The 21,122-nt window shown below is 37.8% G+C and overlaps 1 protein-coding gene across 1 annotated transcript in view; it reads left to right on the top strand.

Annotated features, from left to right (window-relative positions):
• Positions 1 to 20,233, top strand: part of LOC142338527 (uncharacterized) — a 33,042-nt gene extending 12,809 nt beyond the window's left edge. Inside the window, exon 3 of the mRNA XM_075388312.1 lies at positions 19,982 to 20,233. Within this exon, the coding sequence (XP_075244427.1) occupies positions 19,982 to 20,137 (156 nt within the window). The 3' untranslated portion in view covers positions 20,138 to 20,233. The remainder of the gene's footprint in view (positions 1 to 19,981) is intronic.
• Positions 20,234 to 21,122: the final 889 nt, after the last annotated feature.

Raw genomic sequence — 21,122 nt, 5'->3', positions numbered from 1 at the left:
AAGTGGTTGTGGTAAAACAGAACTCTTGTTTCGAATGCTACAAGGTTCGACCTTTTATCCACGTTTTGAAAAAATTTATTATTTTTACAAAGAGTTCCAACCACTTTTCAAAGATATGCAACGAGTTATACCAGGGATTGAGTTTCTAAAATACTCAGGCTTTGATATAACAAAAAAACTATCGCATTGTCTGCTTATCTATGACAATTCATGTGAAGAAATTTTCAACGATAAAGAATTTGTAAAAATGGCGACCTCAGGACGTCATCGCAAACTACATGTTATATACGTCAAGCATAATTTATTCCATCAAAGCAAATGGTCCAGAACCATTGATCTGAATACAACACACATAATATTATTCAAGTCGCTTCGTGACATTCAACAAATTGAATATCTTGGAAAACAGTTGAATTGTCTCCAAATGATTAAAGAAGCATACAAACTAGCAACTGCGGAGCCCTTTGGACATTTGATGATTGATTTCGACCCAAAAACCAGTCAGGGTTTACGTTTTTCATCGCAACTAATTGGACCGGATCCTTCTATTTTTTACATTTCGTCCCCTGAAGCAGTCATTACAAGAATTACAAATGAAAAAGAAACATTTGCTTATGCTCAAGCAATGGGCAAATAAGAGGAATGAGAACACAGCTCAAATAGAAATATTACATCAGGGCGATTTCATTTGGTTCTTGAGCGACTGTGTGATGAACTTACTCTCTGGAGTTGTACCAATCAATAAAGTTGAATTAAAAAAATTCGAGAAACCACTACGTAAACTTACAGACAGGCGAGTTGAAAAAAGTGAGAGAATCAAAATTTTTCGATCAGATTCTGGAATCCGTCTAATTAAACTGATTGCGTTACCTTGTATTGCATTTCTGGAGCAAAATGCACACTGAAGAATTTGTGCTAATTCCTCGTCAAATGTATGCAAATGAACAACATCAAACTGGTCAACTTCTCAACAATAAAAACGTTCGAGAGAAAGCAAAACAAATATCACTGTTGCAAAGAAGCAAGTCTCCACCAGCACCTTCTACCACGCAACAAGACACCCAACAGCAGACCGATAATATTTTGGAGAATGCCAAAGATGAGTTGAATGAGACTGGGGATGACAAAATTGATACAAAAGTTTCAACTGAAATCAGGGAGCGACTTTTGAGAGATATTAAACACCTTGACAGAAAAAAGTTTGAAAAAGCGAGCATAATATTGGAAAAAATAGAAGAGTCAGAATCTCTGTCGCTGGATCAGACATCAAGACTAGTGGTTAATAAGTCAAGCACTAGAACTCTTGTCGCAGATTTTCTTTACGATCTACAACAAACAACCTCTAAGCTTTCACTTGAACATTACCAAGTCCTTACCTTTCTAGATATCAGTTCACAATTAACTTGTAATACATACGCAAAAAAATTTCTTGCCTTATCACTAAACGAAAACATACAGTTGTTTGAGGATGAACCAGAAAACGAAGAATCAGGAGTCTCGAGAACAGAAGAATCAAAAGCTTCTGGCGACGATGAAGGAAGCTTTGAAGATGCAAAAGACGAAATCCAACCGTCTAGCTCGTGGACAAATTACTTCCTCTCACGTTAAACAATTGAACAAATTATACACAAAAGGTAGTGCAGCTTTTGGTAGCATTGCTAACTTGAAGAAAGCCAGTGGTTTACCAAGATCCAAAGTGGTTCAATACCTTCAGTTGAAAGCTCCATACACAAAATACAGACAATTCAGAAAAATTTTTCCGAGAATAAAAGCTGTTGCATACAGAATAAACAAAATCTGGTCTGTCGATGTGGCGTATATGGATAAAATTGCCCAACACAACAATGGAGTCAAATATTTACTGGTGGCTGTTGATGTTTTATCGCGATACCTTAGAGTGCAACCAATGAAGGCTTTATATGCAAAAGACGTTGTTGAAGCGTTCAAAAAAATGATCGAACAGAAAAAACCAGAAAGGGTTTGGACAGACAAGGGATCCGAGTTTAAAAGTGAATTCAAAAAATTTTGTGAAAAGAAGGAGATTCATTTATATTCAACCGAAAACGAAACCAAGTCGGCATTTGCTGAGAGGAATATTCGATCGCTCAAAAACATTATTCACAAATACCTGGAGGAAAATTGGACTTGGACTTATATTGAGCAATTGCCCCAGTTTGTAAATACTATAAACACTCATGTTAATCGTGTTACCCAACTTGCTTCTAATAAAACTTTCAAAAACATGAACCGTTTCTAATATCCCTAGCAATCAGCACAAAAAAGTACAAACCAAAATACGAAGAAGGAGAACTGGTTCGGAATGCAAAGCCAGACGAAATATTTAGGAAAGGTTATAAACAAAATTACACAGACGAAGTCTTCACAGTTTTCAAGGTTGCTACCCTTAGTCCACCCACATACAACCTTATAGACGCAAACAACGTTATAATTGAAGGTAAATTTTATGAACCAGAATTAGTTCAAGTGAACGTTCTTCCTGTCAAAGACTAAACATGAGTATTCATAGAGAATTTACTATTGATTTGATATGGAATGCATCAATGGGAATTTTTAACAGTAATACTATGGCCAAGTTTCGAAATCAACTCGCTCAGCCTTTACAGTTAGATGGAGATTGGCAAGTTGCCCTTGCTTCAATATCATTTCCCTCAAACATCAATAATGTAAACTCAGCCGAAATAGTTGCGTATGTCAGTTCTGGCGCTGAACTTGATGCTTCACATAACCGAACCGGACAACTTCGAAGAATTCGCAAAGGTATATACAAGAGTTCAGAAGAGATTCTGAAAGAAATTTTTCGAATCACTCAATTGAAAAACTTTGACTATTATTTTGACACTGTAACGCAAAAGTTAGTTTTGAAATTTAGACCTAACGAAGGTTTGCCATTTCAAGATAAAGAAGTACCCAGTATTCTTGGTTTTAAAGGAATAAGAGATATTTCGAATCATGGTTTTATTCACATTGGTTACAAGTCAGAAAAAGCAGGCAACTCTTTGAACAGACATGTTGGAGAATTTCCAGTTGATATCACTTGCGGATCACAGTTAATCTTTGTATACATTGATATAATTGAACATCAGAACGTTGGTGATGTGAGAGCTCCAGTAATAAAAATCATTGAGTCTGAAAGACGTTTGAGAAACGGTAGCATAAACACAGTGACACCCATACACCAAAAGTCCTACACAAATTTGGATTACAAGCCAATATTATCAAACAACATTCAGAACATACAGGTAGAGTTGAGAAACGAAACTGGAAAATTAATTCCTTTTACTGGAACCGGAAAAGTTATAGTCATTTTAAAATTTCAAAAAATTATTTAATATCGAGGCATACTACAGCAATCAAGCATCTGAATCAATGCAGCATTTTTCCGGACACTACAGACAAAGAGGCAGCGGTTTTGGAGCGCTTGCTGCAGGTATTGGAAGAGTTGCTCTGCCATTAGCAAGCAAATTTCTCTGGCCCGCAGCAAAAAAGATTGGTCGTGATTTATTGGTTCAAGGAGCACCGGAGTTAGTAGTTGCAACCAAAAGAAAGTCAGCAAAACAAGAACTGAAAAGTACAGTAGCCAAAACAGCTCGCAAACAAATAGGTGGATCCCTTCAATCACGTATTGCATCAGGCCGTAAAATAATTAGACGAAAAAGACGACAATACACGAGACCTCGTTCAAACCAAAAACGAAAAATCTCAACCAGAAGAATCATTTCTCGAAAACCCCGTCCGAAAAGGAGTCGTCTGGATTTTTTCTCGCGAGTGAAAAATGCGAACTAATATTGTGATACCATCTGAAGCCACTCACAGTTCTTTAGACTTATTTGAAAAACCACCTTTGCTGGTAACATTTGATCAATCATTCGAGCAAAAAACAGCACCGCTTTATTCGCCTTCAGGATCATCATTGGAATTTGAAGTTGTTGGTGATCGCAACAATTTTATTGACTTACAAAAAATTTACCTGGAGATCAAGTGTCGAATACTTCAAACAGATGGAAAGGATTTGCGCTTCACAGCTGGTGACGCTAATGCCAGTGATCTTCCATGTTTTGCTAATAATATCCTTCATTCATTTTTCGCCGACTGTACTTTTTCTGCAAATGGTATCAAAATTTCAACAGCTAATGGACACTATGCACACAAAAGTTTCATAGAAACTGAATTCTCTCATGGGACAGACGCAATGAAGACCTGGCTGAAATGTCAGGGTTACGAGTATGAAGAAAACCCCGGCACTATTCCAGCAGCAATATCAGATATAAGAAAAAGAACAGTGCGACAATCCGCACGCATAACATTATATGGAAAGTTGGCGGTTGATTTCTTTTCATGTGAGAAACATTTGGTTAGTGGAGTTACGTTACGCATTTCAATGAGAAGATCCCAAGATGACTTTGCCGTCATCAGTGAAGACGCAGCGAAACACTACAAGGTTAAAATAGATGAGGCTAATTTATTTGTCAGGAAGATGACGGTGTCAGATAATGTTGTAGGTGCAATTGAGAAGACATTATTGAAAACTCCGGCAATTTACCGATACAATGAAGTAATAACTTAAACATTCTTGGCTACAACAGGCCAACAAAGCTGGAAACATGAGGATATTTTCACTAAAGAGCCAATCAGAAGAGTCATTGTTGCATTATGCGTTGGTACAGCATTCATCTGTACCAACACCGCTAATCCATTCCATTATCAAAAATTTGGTTTAAGAGAGATAACCATTTATCGAAATAGTTTTGCAACGGCTGGAACTCCAATGTCAACAACTGACGAGAGGTTGTACTACAATTCATTGAGTGCATTAGCTTATGTAGAAAATGGCCATGGAATACCTCTGAGTGAGTTCGCAAACCATTATATAATGGTATTTGATCTGACCAGCACTCAAGAGGCAACTCATGACTTTATTCATCCAGAGCTCACAAATTCATCATTGTCTGTCGAACTCAAGTTCGATGCAGCGTTAGCTCATAACGTTGAAATATTTTTTCTTGGGGAAAAAGCATCTACGATCTACATTGACTCTGCAAGAAACGCATCTAAAAACGCTCTTCCCATGATCACATACTAATGGACGAAGATCAAATTCATCTTCAAGTGAAAAAGTGTAAACACCTCAAATTCAAATTCAGAGGGGTTTATACCGCTGATAATTATCCTCTGAACTTGCAAACCAACACATTTATTATTGATAATGCATCACGATCCAACTCTATTGGAACCCACTGGGTGGTGCTAGCTAAACGATATGCATACCCAATAATATATTTTGCGGATCCATTGGCTCTACCCTTGACTACCTACAAGGATATTTTCAACCGTTTACAACAGTGTAAAGACTTGGAGATAATGATGGATATCATGGAACATAGAAGAGACATTCAGTCTCCATCGCAATCCTCAGACTCCCAGCTTTGTGGTTTATTTTGCATATATATTGTTCATTATTTTTATAGTGAGAAATTTCCATTTATACCTGATGTAAATGAATTAGAGTTGCTAGCTTTTGTAAAACATATGAAGTAAAATTTAATTTAATTTTCAAACAACACTTTTTGAATATCAATTTTTACAAAATTGAAAGGTTATGAAAGAGTTTGAGGTTTCTCGCACAAAACTCCCGTGACCACTAAGCAGAATATCCATTATCTGATAAAGAGTTGAGGAGTGTTCACCTAGCATAAGCTGGCCAAATCGTTTCATAGTTACATCAGGGACTGTAGAAGAACTATTAGATTTACTAATAGATTTTGCTGTTGCCTCACTCAAGGGTCCTGGAAGTTGTTTCTGGTTCTTGGTAACTGCAGCAGAAGTTGATTTTGAAAGGTATTCAACAGCAACATGTAGTCGTGAAATTATTGCACCACGTTTAACAACGTCTTTTTGCGTAGGCTGAATAAGTAATTTGAAACAGTTAACGAGACACGGTATCACCGCAGGTACATAAAGACAATCGAATATATTATCATCCTGAGAACCAATTTCATACATAACATGATAATGATTGGAGCCAAATGTGCAACCTTCGATAACTGTTGCAGATGAATGATAACCATTTGCATAATTTTCAATTGTTGTGTTTTCAAGTTTTGGTTCCGTCTCACAAATATTGTACTTGAAACGTTTTTGAAATTTCTTGAAATATTCAGGACTGTTCTCATACATTGCCTCAACCATAACGAACAAAAAAGAAAAAACTAATGAACTAACTATGAAAGCATAAACAATGACAGGAAGCAAAAGGTATAATAGAAATTATTCCGATTCCTCGTTGACTGTTACAGATGTTTTTGGTATCTTCTTCTGGCGCTGAGTTGGCACTTTGCCAGCCCGTTTTGCTGGACGCTTCGAGTCATCAGTTGAATCTGGTCTTAGAAGTGAGTCGATCAAGCCAACTGGTTGATCAAGCATTTGTTCTAGTTTTTCTATGTTCTGACATAGCAACCGAAACTCTCGGGCCGAAATTGTAATTTTTCGATTGAAATCCCAATCGACCTGTTCACTATCACGTTTGAACAATTTCAAGGATAAATAGGTGCCAGTGGTATGATAAGTCTTAACAGCAGCCCTAACAAGCCGTTTTTCATTGAGCGAGAGATCCAAATGAAAGTCGCTGTACTCAGCATCCTTAGACAAAACATTACCCATAATGTTGCATATATTGAGACAAACTGTATCAAAGTAATCTGAAAAGATGAATGACTAATACATTACTGTTTGTCGGAATGTAAACAATTTCAAAACCCACGCCAACATGTCTAGACAAGACAACAGCTGAACAAACAAATCCCCCTCCCTACGCGTGTAAACAAATTTATACTCCTTTATATTAGTTAGATGTTTATACGAAATATGAAATTCAAAAGATCGGAAAAAATATACCCTGCTGAATCAAGACCCATTCAATGTCACAATTGTCCAAGGCAATTTAAAAACTTCCATTCACTAATGCAACATCGCCGGGCCAAGCATTATAAAGGCCATAGCAGAAAACAGTTTTACAAGTCCCGACCTTTAAATCTAAAAACTGACAAATTTTCATTAGCAATGGATAAATTAGCTCGCCTCCTCGAGTCTATTTATATTTCTCGAGAGCAACCCAATTGAACTTTGTTCAATATGACATAAATCTATTTATAGACATGACGGAATAATGATGAAATGATTAAGTCAAATAAACAAATCGGTCTGCAACAATTTTTTCAATCTTTCCGCCATTGGTTCTTTCTTGTTGTTCAATATAAGTTTTGTGAAAACTCTTTAGTTCTTTGGCACCTTATTACATTACTGCAAGTCTTTTGTTTCTTAACCTTCTTCTTGAACTTGCTTTCATCCTGCTTTTGCTTTCAGTTCCATACGATATAAAAACAAGTTTTCATTTTTCTTGTTACTTGAATTGGTTCTAGACTCGGTGCTGTTAAGTCTTTATAAAATTTTCCTTACAAAGAAAACTGTGTGCGTTCTTACCCTTTAAATCCGTAAAATCAGAACAAAAAACATCTCAATTGTTTATCCATCACCTGTAATATGGCTGCTGAATATTTAGAAACTGCAAAGACAAGTGAGCGAGGCACTCGATCCCTTGTGCGAATGTGTCACAACTTCAAAAATCTTGTCCTTGTAAAGGAAAGCTTTGATGATAAGACAAATTTATGGCACACAAAAAACAGCTTTATTGTTCCAGATAATTACATTGAACCAATACTTGAATACACAAAACAAAACGATTTATTTCATCTTACAAAAACGCCAGAAAAATCACCAAGACAAGAAGAGTCTCCATATGCTCATCGATATTATGGGTGTATTACTCCCATTCAAACAAAGAAGCAGGATGTGAAAAAATTGACAAAGCGAACAAGAAAACTTTTTGCAGACTACGATCATGACTGCATTGAAATTTGGGAGAATCAATTGGGGCAGCTAGAAGAAGTTGAGCAAATATCTGGTTTTTGGAATTTTGATCAGCCGCCAAGTGAAGAAAGAAAAACCCCGGAAAGCCTCCCGTTGCTTGCCAACAATTTTTCTGATGATGTCAGCATCGATGAAACACCTCCATTGAGCCAATGTTATGCCCCCGTCAAGAAAGTCGTCAAGTTATCTCGACTCTAAAATACAACATAACTCATTAAACTCATTGTCATATTGTATTTGTTGCTTTTCACAATGTTTGAGCATGATAATTTTGTTAACATCTCGAAATCAGTTCTTAATTCAACTTTAACTAAAGATTCATCTTAGCACTAGACAAATATTGTGAGACAGAATTAAGCGATGCTGAAAATTTAAGACACTGGACAAACAGGTGTGCGAAACAATGTTTTAAACAAATAAGCGAAAGTGGACTGGGTTGAAATAAACTCAGCTGAAGCTTGGATTGTAGTGAAATCACAGTAAACAATCAATAAACACTTTTTTATCAGATAGTCGTACACCGTACCAAAATTAGGGTAAACAAATAAGAAGTAAAACTGTGAATTCAATATCACCTGTTTTAAACAAACAAAAAGTAGAAAAACCGTTGAGCATACAATTCTATGGCGGTGTGTCCCCCTCTACTGCTGTTTGCGGAGCAGTAGCTTTCTGTTGCAAAAGCAAACAAAAAAGACGCGCACTCTGATTGGATGAAACAAGTTTAAATTACAGCTTGCCCGACAATAAAATTCTTACATTTGCTTTTTGCCTTAACCTGAAATTCACTTGATTAAAAAACTTCAACTCTTGCCATTTCCTTATCATAATTTTATAAGTCTTTTTTTGCGTTCCTATTCTTTCTGCCTTTCTCCTGTTCATAATGAACGCTGAAACGTGTACAATTTGTCAGAAAAAACTCGTAGATAAGCGCAGCCTCAGACGACATATGCAAGCAGTTCATAAACAATACGTCCAAACCAACCGATTGGGGTGCGATGAATGTGCGTTTGCTCATGAGAAAGTCATAGAACTCGAAACGCATATGATACAGCAACACAACTCAAAACATCCCCACTACTGTCTCTACTGCAACAAGTTCTATGTAGACAACTTCAAGTACATGGAGCATATGAACAAAAACCATGGACTTCCAGTATGGAACGCTGATCTGGAAAACAACCCAAGTTCTGGAATTCTTCCGTCCGAGCAAGCTTTCGGTGGTGTTTTGAAAACCTACGACATACCAGTGGGGGAACAGGAGATAGATCTGCTAAGTTTTTTGCGGAGCAAACAGGACGAGATCGAAAATGTTGTTCAACTGAACACGCAAAATAGCGCACAAAAACTTCAATTCAGTGCATTGGTGCAATTAACAAAACCAACAAGTGATGAAACCAGTGATAGTCAACCCGATCGAATTCAGATATATATCAATTCAAAAATGCAGCGCGTTGACTTCACCGGATTGAGTAAATCATGCTTTGCTGGAATGATTGAGCAAATGCTCCTCTCACTGAACAACTTCGCATCTCATGGAAGCGGGTGGACGGTAGATAGAATTGAGAATGTCGAACTACGATTTGTCAAGTCAAAACCAATAAGTGCCTCTTCCTATCTAGCTCTCCCAACTGAGTTGGCTAGAAGTCAATACTTGCTCAACATTCGCAACAGAAAAGATGAAAAATGTTTCCTATACTGCTATACAGCACAATATCACAACAAAATTGGACCCAAATTGAAAACTCTTTAGTTCTTTGGCACCTTATTACATTACTGCAAGTCTTTTGTTTCTTAACCTTCTTCTTGAACTTGCTTTCATCCTGCTTTTGCTTTCAGTTCCATACGATATAAAAACAAGTTTTCATTTCTCTTGTTACTTGAATTGGTTCTAGACTCGGTGCTGTTAAGTCTTTATAAAATTTTCCTTACAAAGAAAACTGTGCGCGTTCTTACCGTTTAAATCCGTAAAATCAGAACAAAAAACATCTCAATTGTTTATCCATCACCTGTAATATGGCTGCTGAATATTTAGAAACTGCAAAGACAAGTGAGCGAGGCACTCGATCCCTTGTGCGAATGTGTCACAACTTCAAAAATCTTGTCCTTGTAAAGGAAAGCTTTGATGATAAGACAGATTTATGGCACACAAAAAACAGCTTTATTGTTCCAGATAATTACATTGAACCAATACTTGAATACACAAAACAAAACGATTTATTTCATCTTACAAAAACGCCAGAAAAATCACCAAGACAAGAAGAGTCTCCATATGCTCATCGATATTATGGATGTATTACTCCCATTCAAACAAAGAAGCAGGATGTGAAAAAATTGACAAAGCGAACAAGAAAACTTTTTGCAGACTACGATCATGACTGCATTGAAATTTGGGAGAATCAATTGGGGCAGCTAGAAGAAGTTGAGCAAATATCTGGTTTTTGGAATTTTGATCAGCCGCCAAGTGAAGAAAGAAAAACCCCGGAAAGCCTCCCGTTGCTTGCCAACAATTTTTCTGATGATGTCAGCATCGATGAAACACCTCCATTGAGCCAATGTTATGCCCCCGTCAAGAAAGTCGTCAAGTTATCTCGACTCTAAAATACAACATAACTCATTAAACTCATTGTCATATTGTATTTGTTGCTTTTCACAATGTTTGAGCATGATAATTTTGTTAACATCTCGAAATCAGTTCTTAATTCAACTTTAACTAAAGATTCATCTTAGCACTAGACAAATATTGTGAGACAGAATTAAGCGATGCTGAAAATTTAAGACACTGGACAAACAGGTGTGCGAAACAATGTTTTAAACAAATAAGCGAAAGTGGACTGGGTTGAAATAAACTCAGCTGAAGCTTGGATTGTAGTGAAATCACAGTAAACAATCAATAAACACTTTTTTATCAGATAGTCGTACACCGTACCAAAATTAGGGTAAACAAATAAGAAGTAAAACTGTGAATTCAATATCACCTGTTTTAAACAAACAAAAAGTAGAAAAACCGTTGAGCATACAAATCTATGGCGGTGTGTCCCCCTCTACTGCTGTTTGCGGAGCAGTAGCTTTCTGTTGCAAAAGCAAACAAAAAAGACGCGCACTCTGATTGGATGAAACAAGTTTAAATTACAGCTTGCCCGACAATAAAATTCTTACATTTGCTTTTTGCCTTAACCTGAAATTCACTTGATTAAAAAACTTCAACTCTTGCTATTTCCTTATCATAATTTTATAAGTCTTTTTTTTGCGTTCCTATTCTTTCTGCCTTTCTCCTGTTCATAATGAACGCTGAAACGTGTACAATTTGTCAGAAAAAACTCGTAGATAAGCGCAGCCTCAGACGACATATGCAAACAGTTCATAAACAATACGTCCAAACCAACCGATTGGGGTGCGATGAATGTGCGTTTGCTCATGAGAAAGTCATAGAACTCGAAACGCATATGATACAGCAACACAACTCAAAACATCCCCACTACTGTCTCTACTGCAACAAGTTCTATGTAGACAACTTCAAGTACATGGAGCATATGAACAAAAACCATGGACTTCCAGTATGGAACGCTGATCTGGAAAACAACCCAAGTTCTGGAATTCTTCCGTCCGAGCAAGTTTTCGGTGGTGTTTTGAAAACCTACGACATACCAGTGGGGGAACAGGAGATAGATCTGCTAAGTTTTTTGCGGAGCAAACAGGACGAGATCGAAAATGTTGTTCAACTGAACACGCAAAATAGCGCACAAAAACTTCAATTCAGTGCATTGGTGCAATTAACAAAACCAACAAGTGATGAAACCGGTGATAGTCAACCCGATCGAATTCAGATATATATCAATTCAAAAATGCAGCGCGTTGACTTCACCGGATTGAGTAAATCATGCTTTGCTGGAATGATTGAGCAAATGCTCCTCCCACTGAACAACTTCGCATCTCATGGAAGCGGATGGACGGTAGATAGAATTGAGAATGTCGAACTACGATTTGTCAAGTCAAAACCAATAAGTGCCTCTTCCTATCTAGCTCTCTCAACTGAGTTGGCTAGAAGTCAATACTTGCTCAACATTCGCAACAGAAAAGATGAAAAATGTTTCCTATACTGCTATACAGCACAATATCACAACAAAATTGGACCCAAATTGATACCGGACAATGCCTCCTGGAGACAAAAAACAAATCCAATAATGTATGGTCCAGAAAATCCCGGAGCAAAGCAACCAATTGGTGAATTCATGATGCCAATGGCCGTTCACCAAATTGGAGTGCATATAAAAGCAACACAGAACAAAAAGGGCGTTTGGACAAACCAGTATGAATACATAAGACTACTGGACTCCTTCAAGTTAATGAATGCTTCTCTTGACAAACTGGTACAGAACCTGCCCCCGGATCAGTTCAGCTTGCTTGAACATTTTCAAGAGTGGCCCACATCGTCGGTAAACCTGTTGAGACAAAAAGACTCGTTCCCTTATTGCTACGTTGACAGTTTTGAAAAACTTCAAGAGACACAGCTTCCCGCTCGTGACAAATGGACCAACAGTTTACAGCAATATGAAGTCACAGTGAGTGAAGATGAGTACAAGCAAGCGCTCTAGGTATTCAATTTATTTTCATGTCAAAATATTGGTGAATACTACAACTTGTACTTGAAAACTGATGTGTTCCTACTCGCCGCAGTTGTTCTTTGCTTTCGACAAGTTTGCTATGACACCTACGGACTGGATTGCTGTCAGTATTACACTGCATCAAATTTGTCGGGCGACGCAATGCTCAAAATTTGCAATCCCCATTTACATCTTCTAACTGAGAGGGAACACTTTGATATGGTGGAGAACTTTATAAGAGGAGGCGTGAGCTCGGTGTACAGTAAGCGTCTTTGTCGCGCAAATAACAAATTTCTTCCTGATTACAAACCAAAAAACATTTCTTCGTTCATCATTATGATAGACGCTAACAATCTATACGGAGGAATCTTGGAAAAATTCCCACTGCCACTATGTGAATTTGAACTGTTTGACAAGAGTGAGTGGACCGACGATAATGCTCAGGAAACTCTTCATCGAATTTTAAATACACCAGATGATGACCCAGTAGGATACATAGTTGAAGTAGACCTAAGCTATCCCGACAGCCTACATGATCTACACTCTGACTTTCCCCTGGCACCCACAAAAGAAGCTATTGATGAATGTTGGCTCAGTGAATACCAAAGCGACTTGTTGGCCGATATGCAAATTAAAAAACCCCCGCAGGTAAAAAAAGCTCATCCAGACGCTTTTCGATAAACAAAATTATACACTGCACTACCAAACCTTGAAACTCTATGTTGAACTAGGATTGGTTGTAACCAAGCTTCATCGAGTGTTATCATTCAAACAAGAAAAGTGGCTGGCGCCATACGTGAAACTAAATACCGAAAAAAGAAAGCAGGCAAAGAATAAGTTTGAGGAAGATTTCTACAAATTAATGGTAAACTCATTATTCGGAAAATTTTGCGAGGGAAAACGAAACAGAATGAAAGTGAAATTGACGCGCACTGAAGAAGAAACACTCAAATGGACAGACAAGCCCGAGTACCAGTCATCAAAAATTATCAGTGAAGATCTGGTCAATGTTTGCCTTCAACAATCAGAAATACTGTGGGACAAACCAACCATCGTCGGTGCTTGTATACTGGATTTGGCTAAGAAATTCATGTTTGAGTTTCACTACAAAGTTATGAAGAAGAACTTTGATTGCAATTTGCTTTATTCAGACACAGACTCCTTCGTATATGAAGTGCGCTCAAGAGATTTCTTTGCAGAAATACAGAAGAAAAAACAGGTTGCAGATCAATTTGATTTTTCAAACTTCCCTCCTGAGCACCCGCTATACAGCAGGGACAAAGCACGAGTCACTCTTAAATTCAAAGACGAGATGGGAAGCCGCCAATTGCTGAGTTTTGTGGACTCAAGCCAAAGCTGTATTCAATCAAGCTTGCTGAAGGCAAGTCTTTTTCACTAGCCCCCCCCCCTTTCACTCTACAAACACAAGTAATCAAAACAACAGGCATATGCGAAACGTTCTAGCAAACCAAGTTTTTTTGGGGTATGAAAAAAAGAGATAAATTTGAAATAAACCAAGTTTTTTTTCAAGTTGCACCAAACAGTCAGCCAAAGGGGTCACAAAAGATGCACGGCGCAGCATGACCCATGAATTATTCAAGCAAATTCTTTTGGGCGGCGAGGTTGTGCGTCTTCTCAACACCAGAATAGCCTCTAGCAACCACAGGCTTCACACAATAGTTGTCAACAAGAAATCATTGTCGGGCTATGATGATAAAAGATTCATATTAAGTGACCAATTATCAACGTTGCCCTATGGACACAACTCATTGAGAGAGGACATGTTTTACAAAGCAATACTAGATGAGCCGGATTGGGGTTCGCTTGATGCAAGCCAAAACGAGCAGCAAAGCACGCAGCAGGCGCGGGATAGCTCGCAGCAGGCGCGGGATAGCTCGCAGCAAGCGCAGGATAGCTCGCAGCAGGCGCAGGATAGCTCGCAGCAGGTGCAGGATAACTCGCAGCAGGCGCAGGATAGCTCGCAGCAGGCGCAGGATAGCTCGCAGCAGGTGCGGGATAGCACGCAGCAGGCGCAGGGTAGCACGCAGCAGGCGCAGGGTAGCACGCAGCAGGCGCAGGGTAGCACGCAGCAGGCGCAGGGTAGCACGCAGCAGGCGCAGGGTAGCACGCAGCAAGCGCAGGGTAGCACGCAGCAGGCGCAGGGTAGCACGCAGCAGGCGCAGGGTAGCACGCAGCATGCACAGCAAAGGCGCAAACAGAACCAGCAGCAGAAAAATAAGCAGCCAAAGCAACAACCAACTACAACCATTCCACAAACAAGCACCATTCACAACTCAAGTTTCAACTCCCCAGACCCAGGGTTTTATCAACGTGATTATAGTGAAGACGAATTAGAAGAAAACTTGGTAGATTTTGACAAAATGTCAGAGTTATCGGTCAGTGGGTCTTCTACAGACCCAGCTTGCTATGGTTTTATTTTGGACCAAACAATTGAATCCGATAACGCAAGTATTTCAAGTGAGAATCAAGTCACTTTGCCAGCACCGAAAAGCAAAAAGAGAAAGCAGAACGCAAAAAAAGGAGCGGCGAAAAAACCAAGAGCTCGCATTATAGACTATTCATCAACTGATGAAGATTAAACTCAGTGATTTGTGTATGCATGTTCACAGACTAACTAAGTTTTTTACCATTAAAAAGCCCGCGAACAGAACTTTACAAAAGTAAGTACCAATTGATATCAAATTTTTAGAGTTTTTGTTGAAGTGCTGAACGTCCGGTCCCTCTTGTATTCCACAAATTGTAATTCAATCCTGTAGCTAGTAACAACTCTCGCAGTAAAAAGTTCCTCTCAAGAATCCAGTAGCAGTTATTTCAAGTCTCAATCAAAAATCCTCCACCCCAAAACAAAACTCCCTCAAAGTGCGCCGCGAACCACTAGCTCGATTGCTAGAAGCTGCTTGATCTCCACCTCAATATATTGCAAAGCCGATCTCAAAACTTCGCGACCAGAACTTCTACGGCGAGCTCAACCTCCAGAGTTCACAGTCTTTCATTAGAATTTTGGATTTTTGATTTTGACTTGAAACAAACTGCCAACAGATTACCCAAAATGTACTTTGGCCTTTTCTCAGCTCATTTCAAAAGTTTACATAGAGATTAATTTCAATTAAATAGAAAGGCTACAATTCAGTACAAACAAGACACATCGAAAATAAAAGATTTTCACATTGTTTAATGAAACGTATAAACCAAAAAAAAGTTCGCGGGCTCGGCTTAATTGTTTATTTACTTTGTAATTTTTGTCGTTAAGCTTTTTTGAGAAACCAGAAAAAGTTGTGTATGTGATTTACTGATCCTTTCAACAATGTTTGAGTCAAATAAACTGACTGATTCCGTTGTAATTTCTATTCAAAAGTTGGTTTAAAATTTCGCAGGACCCGAATTTTTTTCAAAAGCTCCTACCCTTTATCCGGTTCATTGATATGATAAGTTAAAAAGCAGAAAAACAACCGGATAGAGCAGATAGTTCCTTCCCGTAATCAGGTCCTGTAAAAAATTCTTACTTAGTTGTTGCGAAGGTAGATGAGAAGCTCTCCGTTATTGAATTGAACGATAACCCTGCCCTCTACCTTGAACTTTTCGGGAACTTCACACTTCCCACAGTGACATAGGTTGAGATCAATAAAACCTTTGTTCAAACACTGTTTGATTGGTCGGAGCACAAATTCTAAATAGGTTATCAAAACTTTTTTCAAGTTACACAGTCTTTTTAGACAAGTTGCCTTTTTCTATGATTTGTATAACAGTAGTTCTTCTTTCTATGTCTACAGGTCGTATGTTATAATTCAAAGCAAATTTCTGCAATACACATCATTGGAATGGATAATCTTATTGCTTACTTTTTTGTTCTCAGTTTTGGCATTACTTCTGTTATGTTTCTTCAATTAACGTCCAGCTGAAACATTACTTTTCACAAAAATAACTGACGAAACGCAGAAAAAAATGCTCTCGAACGACTAGTAGGAGATCTAACACGCAATCTTATTTAGAAGTTATCGTTCTCGACGCTTTTGCCATTTTCGTTTTCACCTAGAATATTTTCGAAATGTTGTTTAAAACCCGCATTACCTTGTTGTCAAATCCCTGGTGATTTTGCTAAAAAAAAAAATTGCAAACGGAAAAGATCATAAAAATTTTAGTTGAAAACTTGATTAATTATATCTCTTACTAGCTTCATTGCCCGTTTCTACCATCAGTTCTTTCCCTTATAGTGTCGTTGGCAAATGTTTTTTCCGTTGCTTCCGTTCTGCCAGAGGAGTTTGTTTTACTGGTAGTTCAATTGTTTTCAACTTACACGAATCAAAAATTGGCGAGTTATTTTCAAATTTATTCAAAAACTATAAAATGAATATTTTACGAGTATTTATGTTCAAGCAGTGTAATTGTTAGCAATCTTTCCCTCCATTCACTCCTAATTTTGTACTCATCCCCCAACTAGGATGATAACTTTGAACCGTTTATTTGTATCCCTCTATTTTATACCTCTATATCCCCCTCGACAAATTCGTATTACACTCCATTATTTTTTTAAAACCTTGATGGGGAGCTATAGGTTCTCTGACCCCTAGTGATGGGATGGGAGGGACTCAAATATAGATATTCATTCCTTTTTCCAAACTACACTTTTGAGTTGAGACCCGCCAATTTTTTGTAAGTTTTAATTCAGAAGTTGTCACGGTTGCCCTTGCTCTTCACAACGATGACGATTAAAAAACAAATTCAAGGTAACTAGCAACTAATTGTTAACTGATAAAAGCGAAGAATGAATAGAGTTCTCTGATAATAAAATTTTCTTCCTGTCAGAAAATAACACGAGACAAGGTTTTTTACATCTGATTTATTTGTTTTTTTAGTCAAAAATTTATAAGCCCGCTCCCCCTGGTACCCCTGAAACCCTTTATTCTATTCCCCTAATTTTGATTTTTTGGTCTGTCGGTAATTTTTCTAAGATCTCCCCGCAAAAATCTAGTGGGGGGACAAAAAACCAAAAATTCGAAACATTTTTGGCTAAAAATCTGATTAGGTTAGGTTAAAATCGGATATATGAACGCCAAGTTTTGCTATACTTATCTACAAAGCAATAAAATCACCAAAATGCAGTGTAAAATCAATTCATCCTGACGCTCCACTGTCTAGCGTTGCAAAATTTGGCGGGAAATTAAATAAACAAAGTAGCAAATTTTGCAAAGAATAAGAACTGGTTTCAAATAGCCGAAAGAAATTAAGACGAATGAAATAATAATATAACACCATAAAATCTTCAAAAAATCTGACTAAAACCTCAAAAATAGTGGGGACATTTTACTACATTTTAAAAAATTTCAAAATATCCCACCCCGTTGTAGATGGCCACCTCAAAATGTCCCACCCCGTTGTAGATTGCCACGCTGCAGTAATTGTCCGTCCCCCCCCCCCGTTGAGGTTCTAGTCAGAATTTTATACTACTACCAGCCTAATCATGCGTAAAAAAATTAGCATTAATTTTTTACTTTTTTTTTACTTCTGTTACATTTACACTGTGCGTTTGCAGGGCAAAGGCAATCTTGGAAACGAGAATACGTTAATAAGTGTTGGCAGTGTAAAGTTGGCTATTAAGTCAATGCGGAATTTAAGTTTTGTCCACTAAAGCTTTGGGCTGACTTTAAACAACAACCAACTCCTTTCAACGAGTTTAACGCATTAGATGACCTTTAACGCGTTTTATTGAGAGTCAAATTTATGAAAAGACAGCATTTAACAAAACATAGGCGTGGGCTAACAGTGGCAGAAGAGGCAACCATCATCCAAGAGGAACCTTTTTTGAATTGCATAGACATAGGTCGAAGACTTAATTCTATGCAAGCCTTAATGATTGGAAACAAAAATTGATTAACTATACTAGCGCGTTTATTTTGTTAGAATTGAGCCCTACGTTTCGGCGAAAAAAACTTGTATTCCAAATTTGTTAACTATCCTTCGCCCCGACAGCACTGCCCAGCCCTCCACTTTGTTTTTTTTTGCATAATTTTGCCGCAAAGAGGCATATTGTAAAAAAAAACTTTTGTAAAATTGTAATTGTAAAAAAAGTGCAAAATGTATAGTCAGTGCTAAACTTCGACATTTATCCTAGCATGACCTAGGCTTAGTTTTAAGTGTTCAACTTATGTAAGGTATATGCATTGAAAACTTATAACAATGTAAGATCTATGCTCGAGATTGTTTTATATATATATATATATATATATATATATATATATATGCAAGACGATTTAAGATTGTGAATGCTAATTCTTTGTAAGATTTACGCGTAGAAAGGCTGAAATTATGTAAAACAGCTCATAGGAACAATAAATTTGTGTAAAGTCTACGCTTCGAAACGCATATTTTTTTTAAGATTAAAGCTAGTTGAGAACAAATATATAACATCAGTTCATAAGAACGGTGATATTGGTATTGTATGCCTTCAACGCGTTCACCGCCAAACTTACTCGTTTTTACGTCTCTTGGCGCTGACACCTCGACTCTGATCTCAACAATTAAGCTTTAAATTTACTGAAATGTAAGTCAAATATACTAGATGAAATCCAGTTTATAATCTAACACTTAAATTGAGACATTTTTTGTATCAATCATTATCTATATAAGATTTAAAAAACGCGGATAATCTTTCCAAATTCATTCATCAAACAAAAGTGCATGTTTCTCATGAAAATTTTCCCAAAGTTGCTTGTGAAAGATTAATATCAAAACTTTAAACAGCAACCATGAAGCGTTTCAAAGAGTTGTATTGTAACAACCCAACTGTGGTATTAGCTAACTCCATATACTGCTAAAGAATTAGAGCTTTGAGGGCTGCAACCTACTATCTCCAGAACCGCGGGCAGGCGTGCTACCGCTGCACCAAGCTCTGCTGAAGTAGCAACTTTGTCAGCTTGATATACCACAAGCTGGGTTATTACACTACTCACTTCTCAAACGAGTTGGTTCCACACAACTCAAACGCCAACTCAACTAAGGGTACACACAACACAAGGTCAGAGCCACTTGTCAAAGCTCTACCAATTGTAACAGCTCAACTTTGGTATTAGCTAACTCCACACTGCTAAAAAATTAGAGCTTAGAGGACTCGAACCTACTTTCTCCAACTCTGTTAGCTTGATATATCACGAGCTGGGTTATTACAGTATGATGTAGCAATGTATAGAGTAATGATTCATATGTATTTTTATTCTGAGAATGTAACATTTAATGAAATTACCTTTAATTGATTATATACTGTTTTACTTCTCGGTCAATCAGTGTTTTTAAGGCATCTAGCATTTCCTTGAATGACTGCTAATGAGGGCACAAAATCGCAAAATTGGTTATTTAGAAATTTATACATTTTTTAAGGTGTCTGCAGTGTTTGGCGCCCGATGATGGCAAATCCTTTTCAGGTGATACCCTGTTACAATCCTGATCTGAGTTCTGACTCCAAATCACAGCATTCGTCCGCCAGTAAATGCGGAACTGGCGGAATGGGTGGTGGAGGATACTACAGACAGAAGGACAGAAAGGATACAGACAACTCACAAACACAGCTCACCACTTGACAGATTCGACGATTCGACAGTGCTCTCAAACTGATCATATAAAAATTATATTCCAAATTAAACCGTCTAACCCCCTAATTCAAAAGTGTTTGAAAAGGCTGTGCGTTTTTACCACGTAGATGACAGCCGAAGAAAGGAATTTCGTTATTTAAGACGTTTATCCGATCAAAGAGCTGAAGTCGGCTTGTATAGTTCACAGCAGGGTTCGAGGTTCCAGCTGTAAAAACAACAAAAATCCAAGAAATCCGCCTGGAAGCTGTATGTGAACAATGAATTGTGGTTTTAGATATTTTAACTGTTTTATTTGTTTTGGTGTGAGCTATAGGGCGCGGTTTTACCGTTTGCTCTGGCTCCTTTCTCACAGTTAAAAATTTGTATCTCCGCCCTTCCGGGTTTCTATTCCAGATCAGAAAAAAAGAAAAAAAAACAACACCAAACCATGCTGGAGAATCTCGAAAAATGTCCGTTAGTTCAACTGGAGAATTTTTTCGACAGTGTTTTATCTATTTTCATTCAAAACCTAGCGCTCAAAACGTCCTCTCTTGATGGCATCAGTTGTTACAATTTTTAACAAATTAAACATTCATTTTTGCAAAAAAAATAGATACTTGTCATAAGAACAACCCCTACAAATTATTCTTTTTCTTACTTATGGGTCTTATGCGTACTAACAATTTACGCAATCGACGCAACGCCGATAAAAATTTCGACTGCTTAAACAGGTACTAACCTTTCTTTTGAACTCGTAAAGTTAAATAATCTTTTTTATGGGAAATCTCTTTGTATCTTCCGACTGCAGAATGACCTCACTCCCAACTATAACTATTCAACAACGACTGCCTCAGAGCCTTCTCCTGCTCTTTCAGGAGTTGTCAACTTGGCCGTTTTTTCGGCTTCATCATCTCGTCGGCCGTGCTTTCCTCTCTGTCTCAGCGGCGCCAACCTAACGACCTCAGCGTTCTCCCCCGACCATTTCTAAGGGTGC

This window comes from Convolutriloba macropyga, chromosome 4 (assembly GCF_964194025.1).
Source record: "Convolutriloba macropyga chromosome 4, txConMacr16.3, whole genome shotgun sequence".
Taxonomy (NCBI): domain Eukaryota; kingdom Metazoa; phylum Xenacoelomorpha; order Acoela; family Convolutidae; genus Convolutriloba; species Convolutriloba macropyga.
The sequence above is the reverse complement of the archived record's forward strand: the minus strand, read 5'-3'. Positions and strand labels throughout refer to the sequence as shown.